Consider the following 19567-nt stretch of genomic DNA (forward strand, 5'->3'; position numbering starts at 1 on the left):
TTGCGCTCTATACCAAATTAGGTAACATTACGTGTTTTCAATAGTTTCTTAAATTATTGAATTTCAGATTTAAAAAAAAAATCTATAAATTAAAATTTTGTGTAGTCATTATGGTAGATAGGTACGTATGCTATATTAACAATAACCTGTTCACAAAAACTACGACCGATGTTAAAGTAAAAACTACGACCGATTAAAAAAAAATAGCTTAAAATGGATATAACAGACAAAGGAAAGGTATTTTTTGTCAAATTTTGTATTTGTTTACAATTTATAATATAAAAAATGGGTAAGTAAGGGAAAATGTTAACCTTTTGAAAAAAAAATAAAAAATAACGTTTATTATTTTCGTAGCAACTTAAACTTTATTTCGAATGACCTTGAGTTTTCGAATGTCAATACGTAAATGGGATTTTAGACTAGATAGTCTATCGATAACTAGTTGATTCGTGGCATATCTCTCTTTGATTTTTTATTTATTTTAAACTAGCGATATGCCTCAGTTTTTCATTTATTAATAAACAAAATTACATTATATAAATATAATTAATACCGTATAGCAATAAGGAATAAAGTAGCTTACTACCAGTAAAAAAAAAATAGAATTCGATCCTTAATTACAATACATACATACATACATACAAAAAAAAACAACCTCTTTATAATATTTATTAGTATAGACGTAACAGAAATAAATAAATACAAAACATTATGAACTACAAGTATGCTTAAAAGGCGTGTTTATACAAAAATAATTTCGACAGATAAATAAACGAGGTACATGAGACATACAGTCATACAAAACGTAAGTAACACGTTATTTATAAGTGTTATTTTATACGACTTTTATGCCACCTACATTATAGGTAGGTACGCAATATGAATTTATTTGATGAACGTTTCGTGCACGCATAGAATACGAACAAACAAAACGAGAAAGAGCAATTATTTTTTATTTGTAAGATAGTATTAATTTAAATATTAGATAAATATTAAAAAGTTATTTTCTTTCTGTATTTGTTGATATTTGTATACTAACAGTAACAATATTAAAGTGTAATTTTTGATAAAATTAATAAGTAGTATTAAAAGGTACGTACTTTATACATAGTTCTAGATAGATAGGGTACCTAGGTATATCACATGTAAATAAATGTATTATTTATTGTAAAACTGGATGCTCCACGCAGTTTCACCGTTCGTATGATGTTTTATAGTCAATATGGACAAATATTGTTTCAAATAGGACTCAAACAGACGAACTCTTCAGCTTTACGATATTATCTAGTACAGATATGACAAATCTGATCTGAATTGATCATATTTGTCATATCTGTACCGTAACGAATACTATGACTAAGATTGCAATCGTTCGAGAGCTCAGCTCAGTTTTTTCAAAAGAACACGTAATACATCTCTTTAAATAATATCGATAAAAAGTAGACTATGCAGTAGTTAGTCAATTAGTATCCAGGCTATATCTCCCTGTTGGTCTAAGGCCTCTTCATTTGAGAGAGGAGTTTATTCCATCAGATTTTCCTCTAACACATATTTCCTCCACAGAATATAAAAAAAAAAACAAAACGCAACACGGAGCGTGCAGACAAAGTGCTATTGCTTTAAATATTTAAATATTAATTATTGAAACGCGTTGTTTCGCACTACCGGGAATAAGTATTCGCTTTTGTTGCTTCAATATAATGTGCCGCGTGCCCCATCTGCCCTTTGTTTTATAATCTACGATTTCCATCACTGAGCATGAGGTATCGATAATCAGTACAAATAGAGTACATAAAAATTTAAATAGTACTTACTTGGGTATTATTAAGATTCACGTGTGCTAGACATTCGTGTGTTTATCTCGGCTCCCTACAAAGTGTCTCTATAAAAATATGCCGAATTAATAATTAAAAAAAAACATCTATCGTTCGATATTACTGAGCTTTCGATAGGCACGAAATTGATTGATCCAATTACGTAAAATATATGGGGAATTTCGTCCAATCGCTATGCTGGATACGATAAAACTGTAAATCATTATTTTTAATGTAATACTGGATACGATGAAAGGATAAACAGGTACGCAGTGATGTATTACTAATATTGATTAACTCTTTCCACTAGATTATTATAAAAACACAAACAAATAATTGAAACAAAAATGTAATTATACAAGAACTTATCGTTTTTAATGCAACACAAATATTATTTGCAAAGATAAATATTATAAATACTATATTTATATAGTATAATAGAATATTTCAAATAAAATATAAAAGAGGGCATTATTATTTAAATATAATAAAAGTTCAATCGTTTTAATGATTGGCTTTTTACTAAAACATCTGGATATAAAACAACGTATTTTAATGAAATATTTAAAAAAGAAATAACTTTTTTCGCTTTAGAATTGGCCTAGAATTTAGAACCCGGTAGTGTTAATGAAGATTACGTGGTTCGCTCTACGGTTTTATTTACGCTGACTGCGTCCTTAAGGAAAAGCATGATTGACCATAATAGCGTATTCAATTTCGTTTTTTCGGATGTATAATTTGTCACCGGTTGTACAATCATTTGCAGTACCTTTTCCTGATTAGCTTAACTGTCAAGTAGTCGTATTAAAGAAACTGAACGCAGTGCCCGCGAACTACAAAATAAGTTGTGAATTTATTTGGCGACAATGGTGAATGGTGCTCAAGTTGATATTATTGGTTCTAGGTTTAAATACGAAATGTTGACAGGATGGCGACTTGGTCTTTCGAAACGTAAGTACTTTATAACATTTTTATGTGTTTGGAACATACATTTTGGGTAAATGTTATGAGCGATAAGTTAATACATATAACCTTAAACCGATAAATTCCAATTATTTAACTCTCAAGGTAAATGAAGAATATTTACTTACAATATATATTTAGTTCCGAGCAAGAGTTCACTTTACATTATAGTTCGCTTTTAGGTAAACGTTTATTTTATTTATATTCTATATATTAAACATATAATGTTCAGTAATTTATTCAGTGACTACGTATGTCATGTATGTTTTAATATCATAATAGATACATATGTTATAAATTTTCAAGAACATCGGTTCCAAATGAATTGTTCTTAGTCTTTCATTATGTATTTATGTAGAGTAGAATGTTATGTTTGCGGTTTAACGTATCATGTATATATTTTATTTATTTCAAAATAAATAACGTTATATTGCAAACCTGTTATTACATGAATTGGTAATTAAAATTATTATAGCCAATAGCTGCTAGAATAAAATAAAAATAATATTTTAATTTTGACCAATAACTAATCGTAAAACAGAGAATTTTATTTATTATTTTTTAATTATAATAAGTTAATAATAAATTATGTTTCAGTATTCATAATACCACAACGATATGTGTTCGCTGTGATGGCTCTGCTAGCCGTAGCGAATGCGTACACAATGCGCGTTTGCTTAAATTTGGCGATCACGCAGATGGTGAAAAAGACCGTCGCTGTCGAAGGCGATTCAAATTACGACCCTAACGCGTGCCCAGATTTAACAACGGTTAAAAATACCACGATGACATTATCGGATTATATTACTAGAGACAGTGGTGGTGTGAGTACTTCATATTTCATTAACCTTATAAGTTTCTTAATATATATTATATTTATTTGTATAATAGTTCATACATTGGATCAGAAATAATATAAATAATCATCCTTTCAAAATATATAAGTTTATTTAACAAAGATTTAGATTTGTAGAACGTGTTCTAACTTATTATAAAATATTCACCTGTTGGTGTCTTTACGTAAGTCCGCCTGAGTAGATACCATCCACCCGTACTACTAATAAGCTGTTAAACGAAATTCAGTGCTAAGCTTCAGTTTTAAGAGTGAGTCAGTACAACGGAAACAAGAAATATGATTATTACTTTGCAAATGTCTGACCGCGTTTGTGACCACATAGGGATACATGGCCTATTTGCTAGGCCTGCTTACCAAATGGAAAACAAATGCCTAAATTCTTTATGCCTAGTTTATACAATTATATTACTAAAAATAAATAATTGAATGTTATTTATTTATAGTTAAGATGTAATTATATTGTTACAAATGTTAGTGTGAATGAAATAGTAATTGAAAATAAGATTCCAAAACATTATTTTCTTTGTAATGGTTCACCATCATAATCCTGAGATGAATTGCTCTTTTTATACTTAGAGTTGTACAAAATATTAGTCTAATGGACTTGGTTATATAAATTGGTTAATAGGTATGACGCGTACGGTTAAAGTTGACTCACAACGTGCTATTTAAATAGAAGATCGCTTTGATTACTGGTATGTCACAAAAGTTTTATAATTCAAGTAATTTTTTAAGTGAGTTTTGAATTAAAAATCATCGTTCGTGTTTTAATGCATATAAATATAATTCGGTTTTTGGCTGTGACGGTAAATTTGCCTTCTACTTAGGTGGCGACGTTTCTACAACTACTATGGCAAACATTTGTCGTAAAAGTATTTGCTTTGTTCGCAGTTTATTTGCACGTTGAGTGTGCGCATGTTTCAGAATATAAAATAAGTTCATATTATTACATTTTTTTTATTAGATTAGCAGCCTGTAAATTTCCCCTCCTTTTGAGGAGAAGGTTAGGTACATATTATATATAAATTATTTTATCTTAATCGTCTTTATGACTCCCATTACGACGAGTAGCTTTATTGGATTACATAGCTGTTCAGATTGCAGACTGTTGTAAAATTATCAAATAACAGATGCAATTTCTAATTTACGGTTTAAGATTTATTTATCAATAGATTTAACTCAACTTTTCTTATAAAATGATATAAATAGAGCTAACTACCTCTTTTTATGTAATTTTGTAATAAATATTGTCATTAAGGCTGTCAAATGGGTTTCCAATGGAATCAAATCTATTCGACGGCTTTATAAGCAATTCATACTGATGATTATAGTGGTGACTAAGACATCTTCCTGGTCATGTAGAATACCCAACTGGGCAAGATGAAAAAATGAAATGCACTTATAACAGGTTCACTAAAATCTCTTTGTTCTCATAGTCAATAATTTGCACGAGCTTTTCAAGTCATGGGAATATGACACTGATAAATTTTATTCCCAAATGAGAATTGGTTGGCAGAACTTATATAAGTATATGTAGTAGTACAAAGTATTAAGCCTTAATAGCCTCGATTTTATTCAAGGGCAACGTAATATTTTTATCGGTGTCCTGAATAGCTAACACTATCAACTGTATTACGTAATAATTTTGAATTTATTTTCAGTCTGACCTTTTCGAGTGGAGTGAAGCCACCCAAGGTCTCATACTCAGTTCATTTTACTATGGTTACGTACTGACCCATATACCAGGTGGTATGTTGGCTGAACGTTATGGTGGTAAATGGGTGTTGGGCACAGGATTGCTATCTACGGCTATCTGTACCTTTATCACTCCAATCGCTGTCAAAACTGGAGGAGCTACTGCTTTGTTTATTCTCCGTGTAGTCGAAGGATTTGGTGAGGTAATTATTTTTATTGGATTAATACTTTTGTTTGTAACACAAGTAAGTAAGAAAAATAGGCGATTATATATATATATATATATATATATTAAGACATCACTAGAATCCCTAATATTATCTAAATTATGAACTCATACTAGAACCAAGATTAGTTCAAGAGGTTAGGATCCAAATGCCCCAACTCTCACATTTATGGTTGGGCTAGTTGCTAAATTATTTTTGTTGTAGATATTTAACTCCTTCGCGCTATATATTTTTATTCTATTTTTTTAATATAGTGTATCAATTTGTCTACGATTTTAATGCATTATTCATCATTAGGGTCCAACTATGCCTGCGTTGATGGCAATGATATCAAAGTGGGCGCCAAAGGCTGAAAGAGCACGTTTTGGAGCTATCGTTTTTGGAGGCGCTCAAATTGGTAATATAGCAGGATCGTACTTCTCAGGCCTCATCATGTACGACGGATCTTGGGAATATGTCTTTTATATGTTCGGTGGTATCGGTTTAGGATGGTTTGTAATATGGGTATGTAGTGTTTACATAATTGTTTATATAAGTATTATTTATTATATACATCTTTAGCGCCCGAAATAGTGACAAGAATGCTGGCAATATTTTTACTAGTCATGTTGTCACCAGCGGAGTCAAAAATGAACCTGCTTTGTTATTATAACATGAAATATAATTCGTTCTATATTCAAAAATAAAATCATTTGTTTTTTTTTTTTTAATATTGATTAGATATGTCCTATATATTTTTTTTTACATAAATATAATGGTTTTCAGTGTTTCATTTGCTACAGTACCCCAAATACGCATCCTTTTATATCTGATGATGAAAAGAAATTCCTGAATGAAAATGTTCAAGCATTAATTCACAGTGAAAAACAAATATTGGATCCCGTACCATGGAAAGCGTTGCTCAGATCTGTACCCCTTTGGTCTCTAATCATTGCTGCTGTAAGTGATTAATTAAAAATAAATTATAATAAAAAGTTTTCGGTAATACAATTAAAATGACAAATAATATTAAAATTTGGGAGATAAATTTACTTTAATTTTACATAAAATTTTCCATATTTTCTAAGTGTGTTAAGGTTTTTTTTTTCTATAAATCACACATATATATATGTCAGATTTATAATAACATTATTTTCTGTTCTCACCAGATTGGTCACGATTGGGGCTACTTCACAATGGTCACAGATTTACCTAAGTACATGACAGATGTTCTGAAATTCAATATTAAATCTGCCGGATTACTCTCTGCTCTGCCTTACGTTGCAATGTGGATTGCCTCTTTCTTCTTTGGACTTATCTGCGATTTCTGTATCAAGAAAAATTTCCATAGTATTAAAAATGCCAGAAAGCTTTACACAACTATTGGTAAGACTATAAATTAACATATTTAAACATCAGTTCATACTTAATATCGACTCGATAAAACCAAAATTAGTTACTTTTTAATAAATGTCTACATTAATTTATATCTTAATCAATTATCTTATTAATCTATCTTATCTTTATCAATCAATTATGTTACTATATTTTTATAAGAATGCTTATATAATATTGTAGATTCTTCTTAAAAATAATCATTAAGTAGAATACAAATAATTTATATAGTAAAGATGTAAATGTCCCACTCCCAAACACCAGGTTTCTGCACGAAATAAATTAAAAACACAAATTAAGCACATGAAAATTCAGTTTTGTTTGCCTGGGTTTGAACCCGCAGTCATCGGTTAAGATGTACACATTCTTCTATATTATAAAAAAAAACGTATAGTTTGCATTTCAAGTGATCTAACAGTTAAGCACATATTTAACTAATTTGTAAATATTTTCCTTAATAGTTATGTTTTGAACCTTGTCTCATCTATAAACAATAAAAACCAATATAAGTTAACTTGAGCATAGTATTTAGTCATTTGTAAAGTTTAGAAGACGGTTACTAGCATATTTAATTTTTTTTTATTTAATATCTTTATTTCTAAAAAGTTTCTTAAGAAAATATTAACCATCATATTTGTTTTGTCCTTAGCGGCCACCGGTCCAGGTATTTGTATAATTCTCGCTTCGTATTCTGGATGTGATACAACTTTAGCAGTATTCTGGTTCATCGCTGCTATGACACTAATGGGTGCTTACTACAGTGGAATGAAAATTAACGCTCTCGATATTACCCCTAACTACGCTGGTACAACTACCGCAATGGTGAATGGCATAGCTGCTATATCTGGAATCATCACACCGTATCTAATCGGTCTACTGACTCCAAATGTAAGAAAATTTGCCGAAATATTTATTATTTATTCAAAAAGAGAATTGAAAATTGTGACATATATTTATCTCAAGTATTTTTTGGTGGAATTTATTTTCTGTCTTGGTGGTAATCAAATAATACTCGTAAATACCCTATATCTTAATACTTGAGTGCTTCAATGTCACTTGTTTCTTTTCCTCTTAACGTTCGATGTTATCGTCTCTCTAACTGATGTTTTGACGTCATCGATTATATAACAACCATCATAAACAGCTCTTGTAGTATTTGTTTAGTTTAAAATATTTTACGTGATAATATTTGAATAGATGTACGCAAAGTTTCCGTTACAAAAATACTGTTTGATTTTAATATATTCGTTTTTAATTTACAGTCCACACTCAAGGAATGGCGAGTTGCCTTTTGGGTATGTCTTGGCGTCTTGGTAATAACAAACATCATATATTTGATTTTCGCCAAAGGTGAGCAACTTTGGTGGGATGATGTTAAGAAACATGGTTACCCCAAGAATTGGAAACATGGTCCCCTATCGTTAAGGAACAATGATTCAGAAAATGCTCCAACAGAAAAAACCAGTGATGAAAAGAAATGACCTGATAATAGCTGCTAGTTGAAATTATTTATGTTTTTAATTTATTAAAAGAAAAATTTAAATTAAGAAAGTAATATTTTTTTATATTAAGCTACTTACCTTTCCCCAACAACCAGTAAGGACATAAAACGTTAATATTGAAGGATACATTTACAAAGGATCATCACAATTGGATTTATTATTTGATTTGATCATAAAAGTTGGCTTTGGAACGAATGACAAACAAGCCAAGAAAAAATACTTTTTATTTATTCAGATGAAGCTAATAAAAGAATATTAATAATTTTCTCTAACATATTTATTAAACCTTGCAACATCTTGTTCTTCATGATTAGTCTACTTGGTACTAAGCGTTTAATATTATGATCCGACTCGATTTTCCTTAAATTTGTAACATGTCAAAACGTTATCTTAAGACGATTATGTCTTCCTGACCGATTTCGACCATTTTCAAGTAATCGATTTACGTAATGCATGAGTAATTCAGAAATATGAGGAAATTTTACTTGGTGGTAGGGCTTTGTGCAAGCCCGTCTGGGTAGGTACCACCCACTCATCAGATATACTACCACCAAATAACAGTACACTGTATTATGTGTTCCGGTTAGAAGGGTGAGTGAGCCAATGTAATCACAGGCACAAGGGACATAAAATCTTAGTTCCCAAGGTTGGTGGCGCATAGGTGATGTAAGGAATGGTTAATATTTCTTACAGCGCCTTTGTCTATCGGCGGTGGTGACCATTACCATCAGGTGGCCCACATGCTCGTCCGCCAACCAATGCCATAAAAAAAAAAATGGCAAGTACATTCGCCTTTTCCTTATTTTCATTATCCAATGAGATGACCGAATCAGGACGATTTACGTGCTTTCGAGGTACGCAAATATAGGCTAACACTCAGATTTCACTCCATATAACACGGATATCTCGTTCGCGACTCGACGGAAAAAACCTATTTATTTGTTTAATAAGTAGCCACAGGCTGTCAAGACCTACGAGTCAGTTAGCTTGAAGTAGCTAGCAGTAAGTTACTCAATTTATATTGTCAAAATTTCTTTGTTAATCTGTTAGAACCCTTAATCTGATGCTATTACTTGCCATTAGTTTTGAGTTATGCTATTATTATATTGTAAGGAACAATTAGCGATTCTATCGGTTGGTGCGATAATACATGGACAATTTTTTATATAAATATTTATTTACTAAATATTAACGATAGTACAGTCATAGGAAATAATATCATATTATTATGATATAATCAAAATAGTAAAAACTTTTGGTGGTTTTTGTGTATGATAAGTATTAAGCGTTGATTTTATTTTAAAGTTATATTTATACTGTTATGACTAAATAAACCGAATAGAGACGAAGTTCGCCGTGATATTGTTTATTTAAATTAGTTCGGACTTATGTAACACATGACATTAATAATATTAACCCTTAATCGATATCTGAGACCGCAACGTATTCTCGAATTCCAATGTTTCGATAGGTTTGTGTCAGAGTACGGTTTGATGCTTTTTTACATATTGAATAATATCGCGCATGCGCTTGGCGAATCTATAAATTGGGCGCAATTGGACTGGGTATGTAAAAATGACTGGTCAGCGGTCCCTGCGAAATAGGTGGTTGTGTTTGTCAATATGAATTAAAATAACAAAAATATTATAAGATGGTTTCAGCAAGATATAGCGGATGAGGAAGATAAGCTAGACGAAGATTGTAGTGACGCGGAACCTGATTTGAGCGAGGATGTTTTGCATGATGAAGACTCCTGTTGCGGCCGAGGCTGATCATGACGATGTTTCGATGCAAGTTAGACAATTTCAGCCTACAGCAATAAGTCTCCAAGGTCACGATCTCCTAGGGCATCGTGAGAGAACTGCAGAAAAGTGCACTATTTTGGTGCTGATCATCTGCGTTCGGCATCTGTGTTAAACATCGTCCATGCAATAAAATCGTAGCATAATATCACACAACGAACGCTGGGTATTATATTCGATTTTATTTAGGTCTACTCAATAACTATACGACACCACTGGATATTTGGAACCTAATGTGTACTAATGAGATGTTACATGATGTATGTAAATAAGGTATATTTAAGAATAATACACTGTTTTCGGTGTATTATTCCGAGATCAGTTTTTTAGATGGTCCAAAAAGGATATACAAGAAGAATTCCTTATGTTTCAAGTGAAAGATACCATTAATTGAGAGTTTATTGTTAAATTGTTAGTTTATCAATATTTTAATTTTCTTTAATTATTAAGGTAGTTTCCTTTATTTATAGAAATCGTCAAAAAAATTAAAATCTTAAGTTCCTTATGCAACATTTTTATTCTTTTGTGGAGATTTTAAGAACATCAAGATAAGTTATTGTATTTTATGAGGTTCTAAAATAAAGCGCTAAAGTTTCCCGTATATTATGTAGATCCTCAATTTTAACTTAAGTCTCCAAGACCGCACTTAGGTGGTTAAGGGATGCAGATAGATGGTAGGTGGAGTTATAATGTTAAAAAAAAACATGTATTTTATTTTCTTGTACATGGAAATAAATATTTTAAAATAGATGATTATTCATTTTATTCAGCTTGATTATGCAGTCGGAAAAATGTGAATTGAAATTGTTTATATCAATAAAATACATAGGTTATAGTTTCATCATACAAATTTTGTTATTTACTTCTGCTAAATTGTACCCATATTTTTGTAGTGTTTTATAAATTTTGGCTGTTTCTTGATACCCGTTTTTTCCTTACCCGGCTGACCCACAGGCACACTTAACGACATTGTTTCTAAGATTGGTGGCGCATTGGAGATTGAAGGAATCCTTAAAATTTCTTACGACGCCAGTATCTATGGTTAGTGGAAAACGAGCCACGTTGATCATTGTGTGTTTTTTAATTCCGGTATGACTTGCAGTATTTAAATGTGAATTCAGTTATTTAGTAATCTCTAATGAAGAACATTGTGTACGGACTAATTTGAGACCTACTAGATCCCATGGAGATGATAAAATTTGTCGCACCATCTTACCGGGGGAGTTGATACACAGTAATTTTTTGACCTAGTATACCAAATCTTTTTTATTATTATATTTGTACCTCCAAAGACACCTTGTCCATGCATTTAGTGTATCTATCTTTTATTTGTATTTTTATTTATTCTTGTTTGCCTGTATATTTTTATTACCAAGAAGCATCAAAATTTTACCTAGTACAAATGACAGTTATTGTTTAGTCTTCCTATTAAAAAAAATTGCTAACAAAATTTTGTACACTGGCACACTGTATCATGTTTAACGATAATGTCAACCTCCAAAAACCTCTACCGCAAAATGTACTATTTTCCTGTAAAATCAACTACCTAACTGGCGGGCTCTGTAGTTATTAATATCCATACGTATAGAAGAACTACTAAAGGAGTCCATGTACAATTTTTTATTGAACATGTCACAAGAAAATTATTTATGATATTGCTTAAAGTCGAAGAACTAGATCTTTCATCGAGAAGGATTTATGTTTCGTGTATATGATTCACGCAAGCTGTTTCTTTTTGGGTTGTATTTATCTCTCGGGATTATAACTCTGAGTATGTTTTACGAAATATCCATCATATGTCACTTTCAATGAGCATGAGATGAATTCAAAACAAATATAGCACACTCAACACTTTTTTAACTTTAGCAAACCACGTCGTGCTACAAAAATCCTTTTGCTCTTTTAGACATCGAGACTCGGAATCCAATCATAATGATCATTTCTGTTTTTTATATTATTATAATAAAAGTTAGGTTCTTTACACTTATCTCATAAAAAATAAAACCGTGAAAGAAATTATTTACTGTTTGTTAAAAACCCAAAAAACTACGCTCTTGATTGATATTGGTTTTGTTTTAGTAAAAATGTAAAACATTCCATTTAAATAACATAACGTACTGTTTATTTTAATGGCTAGGATATTTTCAGCTTACCATCGAACAATAGAAACAAAGCTAATGTCTAGCTTAGCTAAGCTAAGCTAAAAAGAAAGTTATCTAATAAAAATGGACTTGAAATTAAATAGGTATTTTCTTTATTAAAAATATTATTATACGGATACTTTGTCCGTATATGTCGAATTTCGAAGTGATTGTATTGCGAGACATTACATACATTTATGTATAAATGTGATGCCATAGCCACACTATCGCACCTAACTAATGTGAAATAGCCGAAAAAGTTTAAACGCGATGCGTTCGTTTCCGCTTCACTTCGTATCTCAAGCATTTTATCTCACGTCAAGGACATTTTCTTAAGAGGTAAATTGACAGATTATATGATCATTATTAAGCATATTTTCTTGCGACAAGTTGCGGTTGGAAAATAAAAAAAAACATTCATCCTTACAATGAATAGAAGCACTGGCTATCAATAAGAGTTTGTGGTTACTTTAATTTATATAATGTGACTAATGCATTTATATATTCTGCCATTACAAATTCTTATGCTATATATAACAAGATAGTGCTATAATAGCCACGAACGTAAATATATCTCTCAAGTTGTACACGTTAACTGATGTCATGTTTATAGTATTGCAAGTTTCTTGCAGAGAAATTATATTTACATTGAATATTAAAAAAAGTTGATAACGAGATTAATTAAGCAAGACCAGCTTAATATTAATATATTTAGTCGAGACTTTATCTGTTTCTTTCCCAAGTGAGCGTTGCATAAAATAAAATCCATTAGGGGATCTATACCATTATACTCATAAACTTAGTATCCGTATATATGCTATGTATACTTACTTGACTAAATGAATATATTATCGAAGTACATAGACGTAACATGATGTCGAAGAAAAATATATACCTATGGATATGCTGTTATTAAGGCATCTTTAACGTTTTTATCAAATAGACGATAATAAACGAATATTTATAAGTGTAAGTATTTTAATAACGAAATTGTAGAAACGTAAATTAAAAATGATTTCAGGGTCGAGATCGATACGACTGGGACGAAAAGACGCAAAGTCTACTGCTAAGTGCAATTTATTATGGATATGTTGTAACCCACTTGCCTGGTGGACTTCTGGCGGAAAATGGACTATAGGACTTAGTCTTCTGGCTACTTTGATATCTACGTTGCTTACACCATTAATAGTTGGAATGTGGGGAGCTTTTGGATTATTCATAATGAGAGTTATCAGTAGAACGGGAGAGGTAGGTATAATTTATGATGTGGTTATTTTTTTTATGGTGTACTGACAAATGGGCCACCTGATCGTAAGTGATCTCCATTGCCTGTAGAAATCACCGTAAAATAAATTAAGCATACCTTACATCGCACCAACGTTGGGAACTGAGATTGTGGATTGGGACTTGAGTTATGTGTGAAGATGCAATAACAACATATCTTATAAACATAATCCCTTGTAATCAGTAATCAGTTCTTCTACTGCCAAATAGTAGTTTGGTAAAGTATTGTTGTATTACAGTTTGAATTGTGACCGAGCTACTGTTATATCAGGCATTCTGGGCATAACTCCTTGTGTGCAGTTTTTTTCAGCTTATTGACAAAGTAGTGGTTATAATTATATTCTTCTTACATTAATATGTCAAAGAGCAGCAAAGAGATATTAGGCCCGTTTACTTTGATGAATTTGTACTATAAATAAAATATATTGAATAAATAAATATCTTAAAGTGATACTTCTATGAGAATTTCAATATTAAAACTTTCCATTCAGTTGCTTTTGTATTCACAAAAGTTTCCAATTGCTAAAGATTGAGTTTATTTAGAGATCATTTTATCGTATGCTTAAAATAATATATTTAGCTTATATTTAAACGTTCTTGAAATAAATAGGTATAACATTATAATTGTATTTATACAAATATATTAAATGGAATTTTATTTTTATCATGTAATGAATATAATAAATAACAAATCTCAATACTGTTAATTTCTGCCATTGATATAAAGGTATCGAGAAGGTAGTATACTGTATTATGAATATCACCCGAAGTGTCAACTAATTGTCTTTGGAAACACTTAAGTTCATTACTGTATTTTGCAATTATGTTATGGAAAATTTACAAATATAATAAAAAAGGGCTTCCCCTTACAAAAACACATTGAAGATTAACGTACTTAGCCGACGCCTACGGATTATATCATTTTCATTTCGGAATTCCTCAGACGAGCTGACAATCTAGCACAGGCTCTTTACTTGTATTTCACAGTTCCTCCAAATATCAAGCGGAACTCCACACATTGGTCATCAATTGAATTTAATTAAATGTATTATACGTATCAATTAATACCGTATTTATTGATTCACGAAACAAGCATCCTTGATACTACTATCCTTAGAGACTCCCTATAAAAGTTGAATTATTACTGGTACAAACTATTTTATAACAAAGTAGGTTTTATATCTCTAACCGTTTTGTTAAATAATTGGTGCAAATTATCCTCGACAGAGTTTCATCATTTCGTTTAGCTAAAAGGAAAACCGCATGTAAATCGTCTCTATGAGATTATTGTACTTTTATTATTTTTGTAATTACATTAGAAAATATAATAGTGGACACGTTTAAACATATTTACAAACGATAATATAAAAATAAGAAACACATAGTATTTGTAAAGTATAGATGTAGAGAGAGATATATGAGTAGTTGCTGCCCGCAGCTTCGCGTGTGTGATGGGGGCGGGAAGGTGTTGGATACTATATGACCTTTTCTATACTCGGTTAAGTAGTTAAGGCGTGAAACCGTAACAAACAAATAAACAAAAAATACTTTAGTATTTATAATATTAGTTAGGATTTACTAGTTTGCCATCAAAAATTTTACGAAAGATTTTAAAGTATTATGATGTAAATGAAATAGGTACAATTTTTAAAATACTTTACAACATAATTGTATATACAAATAAATATGAATGTTATTTCAGGGTCCGGTGACTCCAGGATTTGTTCTATTAATGGCACGTTGGGTGCCGCCGGCAGAGCGGTCTCGTTTTGGGGCAATGATCTTTGGAGGGGCCCAAATCGGTAATATCGCGGGTCCCTTCATTACAGGATTGCTCTTGGCAAATGACGGCGACTGGGCCAATGTATTTTTTGTGTTCGGTGGAATGGGCATAATTTGGTTTATATTTTTTGTAAGTTACTTATTATATTTCAAAATATAAAATTAATGAAAACTGGCTATACTCGTATTTAATAGTACAATAAGGGAATCATGTACCTATATAGCGTTTAACAGTATATATATGTTTCAAGTTGTTGCTAAGGAAATTAAGAAAATAAAATTGGAATGTATCTAATGTAACTCTATAAATGATTGTTGCTATTCCAATTTATTTCAATTTCTAAGTCAACATAAAATATATTTCTGTGCGGAGAAATGAGCTGTTTCAGTAATATAATAAAAAAATGATCTCCATATTCAATATTCACGTCTACGGAATTGCGTGCACGTCTATTTACCATACGTTATTGTACACGTTGGGAACATGTTTTTCGCAATTGTAGACATTTTCATAAAGTTACATATTTGGAATTTTCTCGAATATGGAATTTTAATCGATTGTAATCGATATAATAATAAGTTGTTTTTATCGTTATAGTCACTTCTATGCTACAGTTCCCCAAATTCGCATCCATTCATATCGGACGAAGAGAAACTTTACTTAAACACTAATGTCGTTGCCTCCGGTCTGCACAAGAAGCTGGATCCTGTACCGTTCAAAGCTATATTCAGATCAGCACCAGTTTGATCCCTGGTGATAGCAGCGGTAAGTTATATTTTGCCATTTAGTAAATTCCATACATAAATTATGACACTATAAATTGTTTAAAATGATAATCTAACTTGTATAATGTCTTTGAGAGTTTTTTAAAAAAAAATGTCTATACTTTGAAAAAAGTATAGACAGTTTGTATCTCATTTGAAATTGATTGATTTGGCAAATCAAATATGTACTTAATAATAAATAAAAAACATACTTACAATTTTCCGAATTCGTGAGTACAATTTATGAACTAACGTATTTTTCTAAGAAGAGCGAAATACATCCGGCAGCTACAAAAATATTGACTTCATAATATAAATACGAAGATTTTTATTTATATTGGAGTGACGCTATATCAATTATTACTTTAGCAAATAATCTAACTGCAGAAAATTAAAGGAATTGTTTTGATCTAACTGGTACACTACCCTGATTTGCACTTTTGACTTAATAAACTGTTAGACAAATATGTAAATATTCATCGCTTCATTATTATAAATGAATATTTTATAATTGTTAAATTATCAAATAATTTCATATCAAAAACACATTTATCAGCAATTTAGTGCACAAAAAGCGTTAATCAACGTTTTGGAAACCCGACGTCGGTTGATTACGTTAATTACTTTATGTTAATCGAATAATTATTCTCCAGACAAATTTTGAAATTAATTAATTATTGTGTTGAAACCGTATATACTTAGATAAAATTTTTACTATAATCCTTATTGCATGATGAAAGTTTGTTTTAAGTTGTTTTTGTTAAAACGCGGCACTCGATATGTGTTTTTGTATATTAAGATTGTCTTGTAAATAAATATGCAATGAAGTTGTGCTCCGGTTTGAAGCGTGAGCCAGTGTAACTACAGGCATTAGGTACATAACATCTTAGCTCCCAATATTGGTGGCGCATTGGCGTTGTAAAATATTTCTTACAACGCCAATGTTTATGGGTGGTGATCCACTTACCATCACCGGGCTCGTCAGCGGACCTATATTAAAAAAAACTTGAGTGTTTTTTTTATTGTATAGTAGGCATAATAAATGTGTTTTTAAATTGCAATGTTTATTTTTTTAATCGGGAGCAACAAACATTGTTTCCTCATAATGTCATTAATTTTCACGAATTATTGCATTAGTAAAATATGTCCCTGAATTCATCACGCTCACGGAAGATGATTTTTTCCCCAGCCTCCGCTGTGCCTGCGATATTTACTATTCTCGCTTCGTACTCGGATTGTGATCGTATTCAGGCGGTTGGACTACATGGCTTTTATGGCGGGTTTCTTTAGTAGTGTGATGATCAATGCCATGGATATTGCCCCTAACTACGCCGGGACATGTTCCGCTATTGTTAACGGATTGGCTGCTGTGTCAGGGATGATAACTCCATACAAGATTGGTCTATTGACACCTGATGTGAGTTTGAATTGCATCTATACAATTCATAGCAATATAAGAAATTTAAATGGTCTTTTTGATTGTTTATTACATTTTATTGCACATTTTTATTAAGTCACTTTGGTTAGTATCTGTGCAGGTAGAATTGATTTTTAATAAAATTCCTGTGTTAAAGTATAGCTCAGAATTTACAATGCAAGAAAACGGAAAGGAATTTTTGAACTAAGGAAAAATTTAAATATGTATATGAAAGAATTATGTTAACATATAAGGATATTTTTTTACATATATTTTAATATATTCGCATATATAAAACATTATGTAAATTTTCATATAACAATTATCTAACTCTTGCTTGTTAATATTTAATGCTCTGTAATTTGACCAAAAATTATGTAGAAAAAACTAGGCATCATTGTGTTTTTGCTGGTATGTGAAGTAGAGGCCAAAAATTCATGCTTGAATGAATTTTGTGTGGTTAAAGGTGAAAATGAAATAAATCAAGCGTTGAATACGATTAATTTCCTTTAGACAGGTTTTTATACGAAACAAACAGATGAAATAGACTTAAAATCTTACTTCCTTCTAGCTTTCCTGTTACTCTAATATTATAATGTCTAGTACCTAATGTCCAGTACATACTGAAATGTCGCATTTATTTTCTTTGTCAACAATTATTCGTGGCAACTCGCACGTCATTGCTTGAACTCTGATGTTACTGTGCCAGAATCTATCATAAAACTATCAGCAGTACAAAGTTTTTTTATAAAGTTTAAAGTTGCTTCTTATTATGCCTGCTCCGCTTGGCCCGAACAGTGGCGAGCGTAAAATCCCCCCCCCCAGAATTCTGAGGGTAACCTGGGCATCCCTGCTCAGGTGGTGTACGCCCTAAGCATGGTTGCACAGAGAGGTATTCTCCACCGCAATCGCTGATGGTAACCTCCTGGGGTAATATAACCGAATTCTGCACAACCATCATGTTTTGGGGGAGAAGAGAATCGGACCCCCGGGACTCTCACATGGCGGACGAAATGCGGTAGCATAGCTGCCACATTACGCCAATTTTAAGTGAGAGAGTACATAAATAAAATAATCCCTTGCAAAAGGTTAAATTTGTTTAAATCAGTTTAATTCATTTATGTCAAGAACAAATAAGATTCGAGATACAGTAATGATAATAAACCATATAAAAAAACATAACACACATTTACCTTAAATATATATTTAGCTTATACCGATAACCTAGAAAATAACCAAGCAAATAATTAATGATTTGTAAACGAAGCTATTACCCGTATCTACCCAATACATAACATTGATTGATTGATTAATATTATCCAGTCCTTGGCATCGCCTAACTTTGATAAACATTGTTAAGAAAATTGTGATATTTAAGTTATTTAATTTTAACTGTAAGTATTTCCTGTAAGTCCCAGTTTGCTCGACTAAACCTTAGGAGAGATCCAGCATGTTCTTTTATGTTATAAAGCAACGTTTAAGTAACAGAAAAAACGAAGAATTTGACGAAAAAAATTAAATGATATTTGTAATATTTTGTAAAACAAAATTATAAGTAGCAATTTTTAATATAGCACAATATATTTAATTATTCTATTTAGTAGTTTATTATCTTAATTGTACTGATATAATTCACGCTGGCCAACTACCGACTACGTTATGAGTAAATATGACTAACTTTATATGGTCCTCCAAATATGTCTACGAGAGATAAAAATTGTATTGAAATACATACTTGTATATTTTAAAATAATTACTGTAATAAAATTAAAGTTGTATGTACCAAAAACACCTAAAAGTTAAAACGATTATTTTGAATATGGAAAAGCGTTTGGTAAGTACATTTGAATTTTTATTTACTTGTGTTTGTTCACGAAATGCAACTGCAACTATACAAAATATTTATCATAAATATGTCCTTTTCCTCAACTAAGGTCCCGTTCAA

General features: G+C 31.0%; 1 protein-coding gene and 1 pseudogene across 1 annotated transcript; both read left to right on the plus strand.

Annotated features, from left to right (window-relative positions):
• The first annotated feature begins 2608 nt into the window (after positions 1–2608).
• Positions 2609–8451, plus strand: LOC113395105 (putative inorganic phosphate cotransporter). Its single transcript, XM_026632667.2, has 8 exons — positions 2609–2765; positions 3375–3601; positions 5295–5531; positions 5853–6059; positions 6321–6494; positions 6704–6920; positions 7579–7817; positions 8192–8451. Exons 1-8 carry the CDS (start codon positions 2681–2683, stop codon positions 8408–8410), a joined length of 1605 nt encoding a protein of 534 aa, XP_026488452.2. The 5' UTR covers positions 2609–2680; the 3' UTR covers positions 8411–8451.
• A 1723-nt stretch (positions 8452–10174) lies between these two features.
• On the plus strand, positions 10175–18537 carry LOC113395121 (putative inorganic phosphate cotransporter; annotated as a pseudogene).
• The last annotated feature ends 1030 nt before the right edge of the window (positions 18538–19567 follow it).

This window comes from Vanessa tameamea, chromosome 9 (assembly GCF_037043105.1).
Source record: "Vanessa tameamea isolate UH-Manoa-2023 chromosome 9, ilVanTame1 primary haplotype, whole genome shotgun sequence".
NCBI lineage: Eukaryota > Metazoa > Arthropoda > Insecta > Lepidoptera > Nymphalidae > Vanessa > Vanessa tameamea.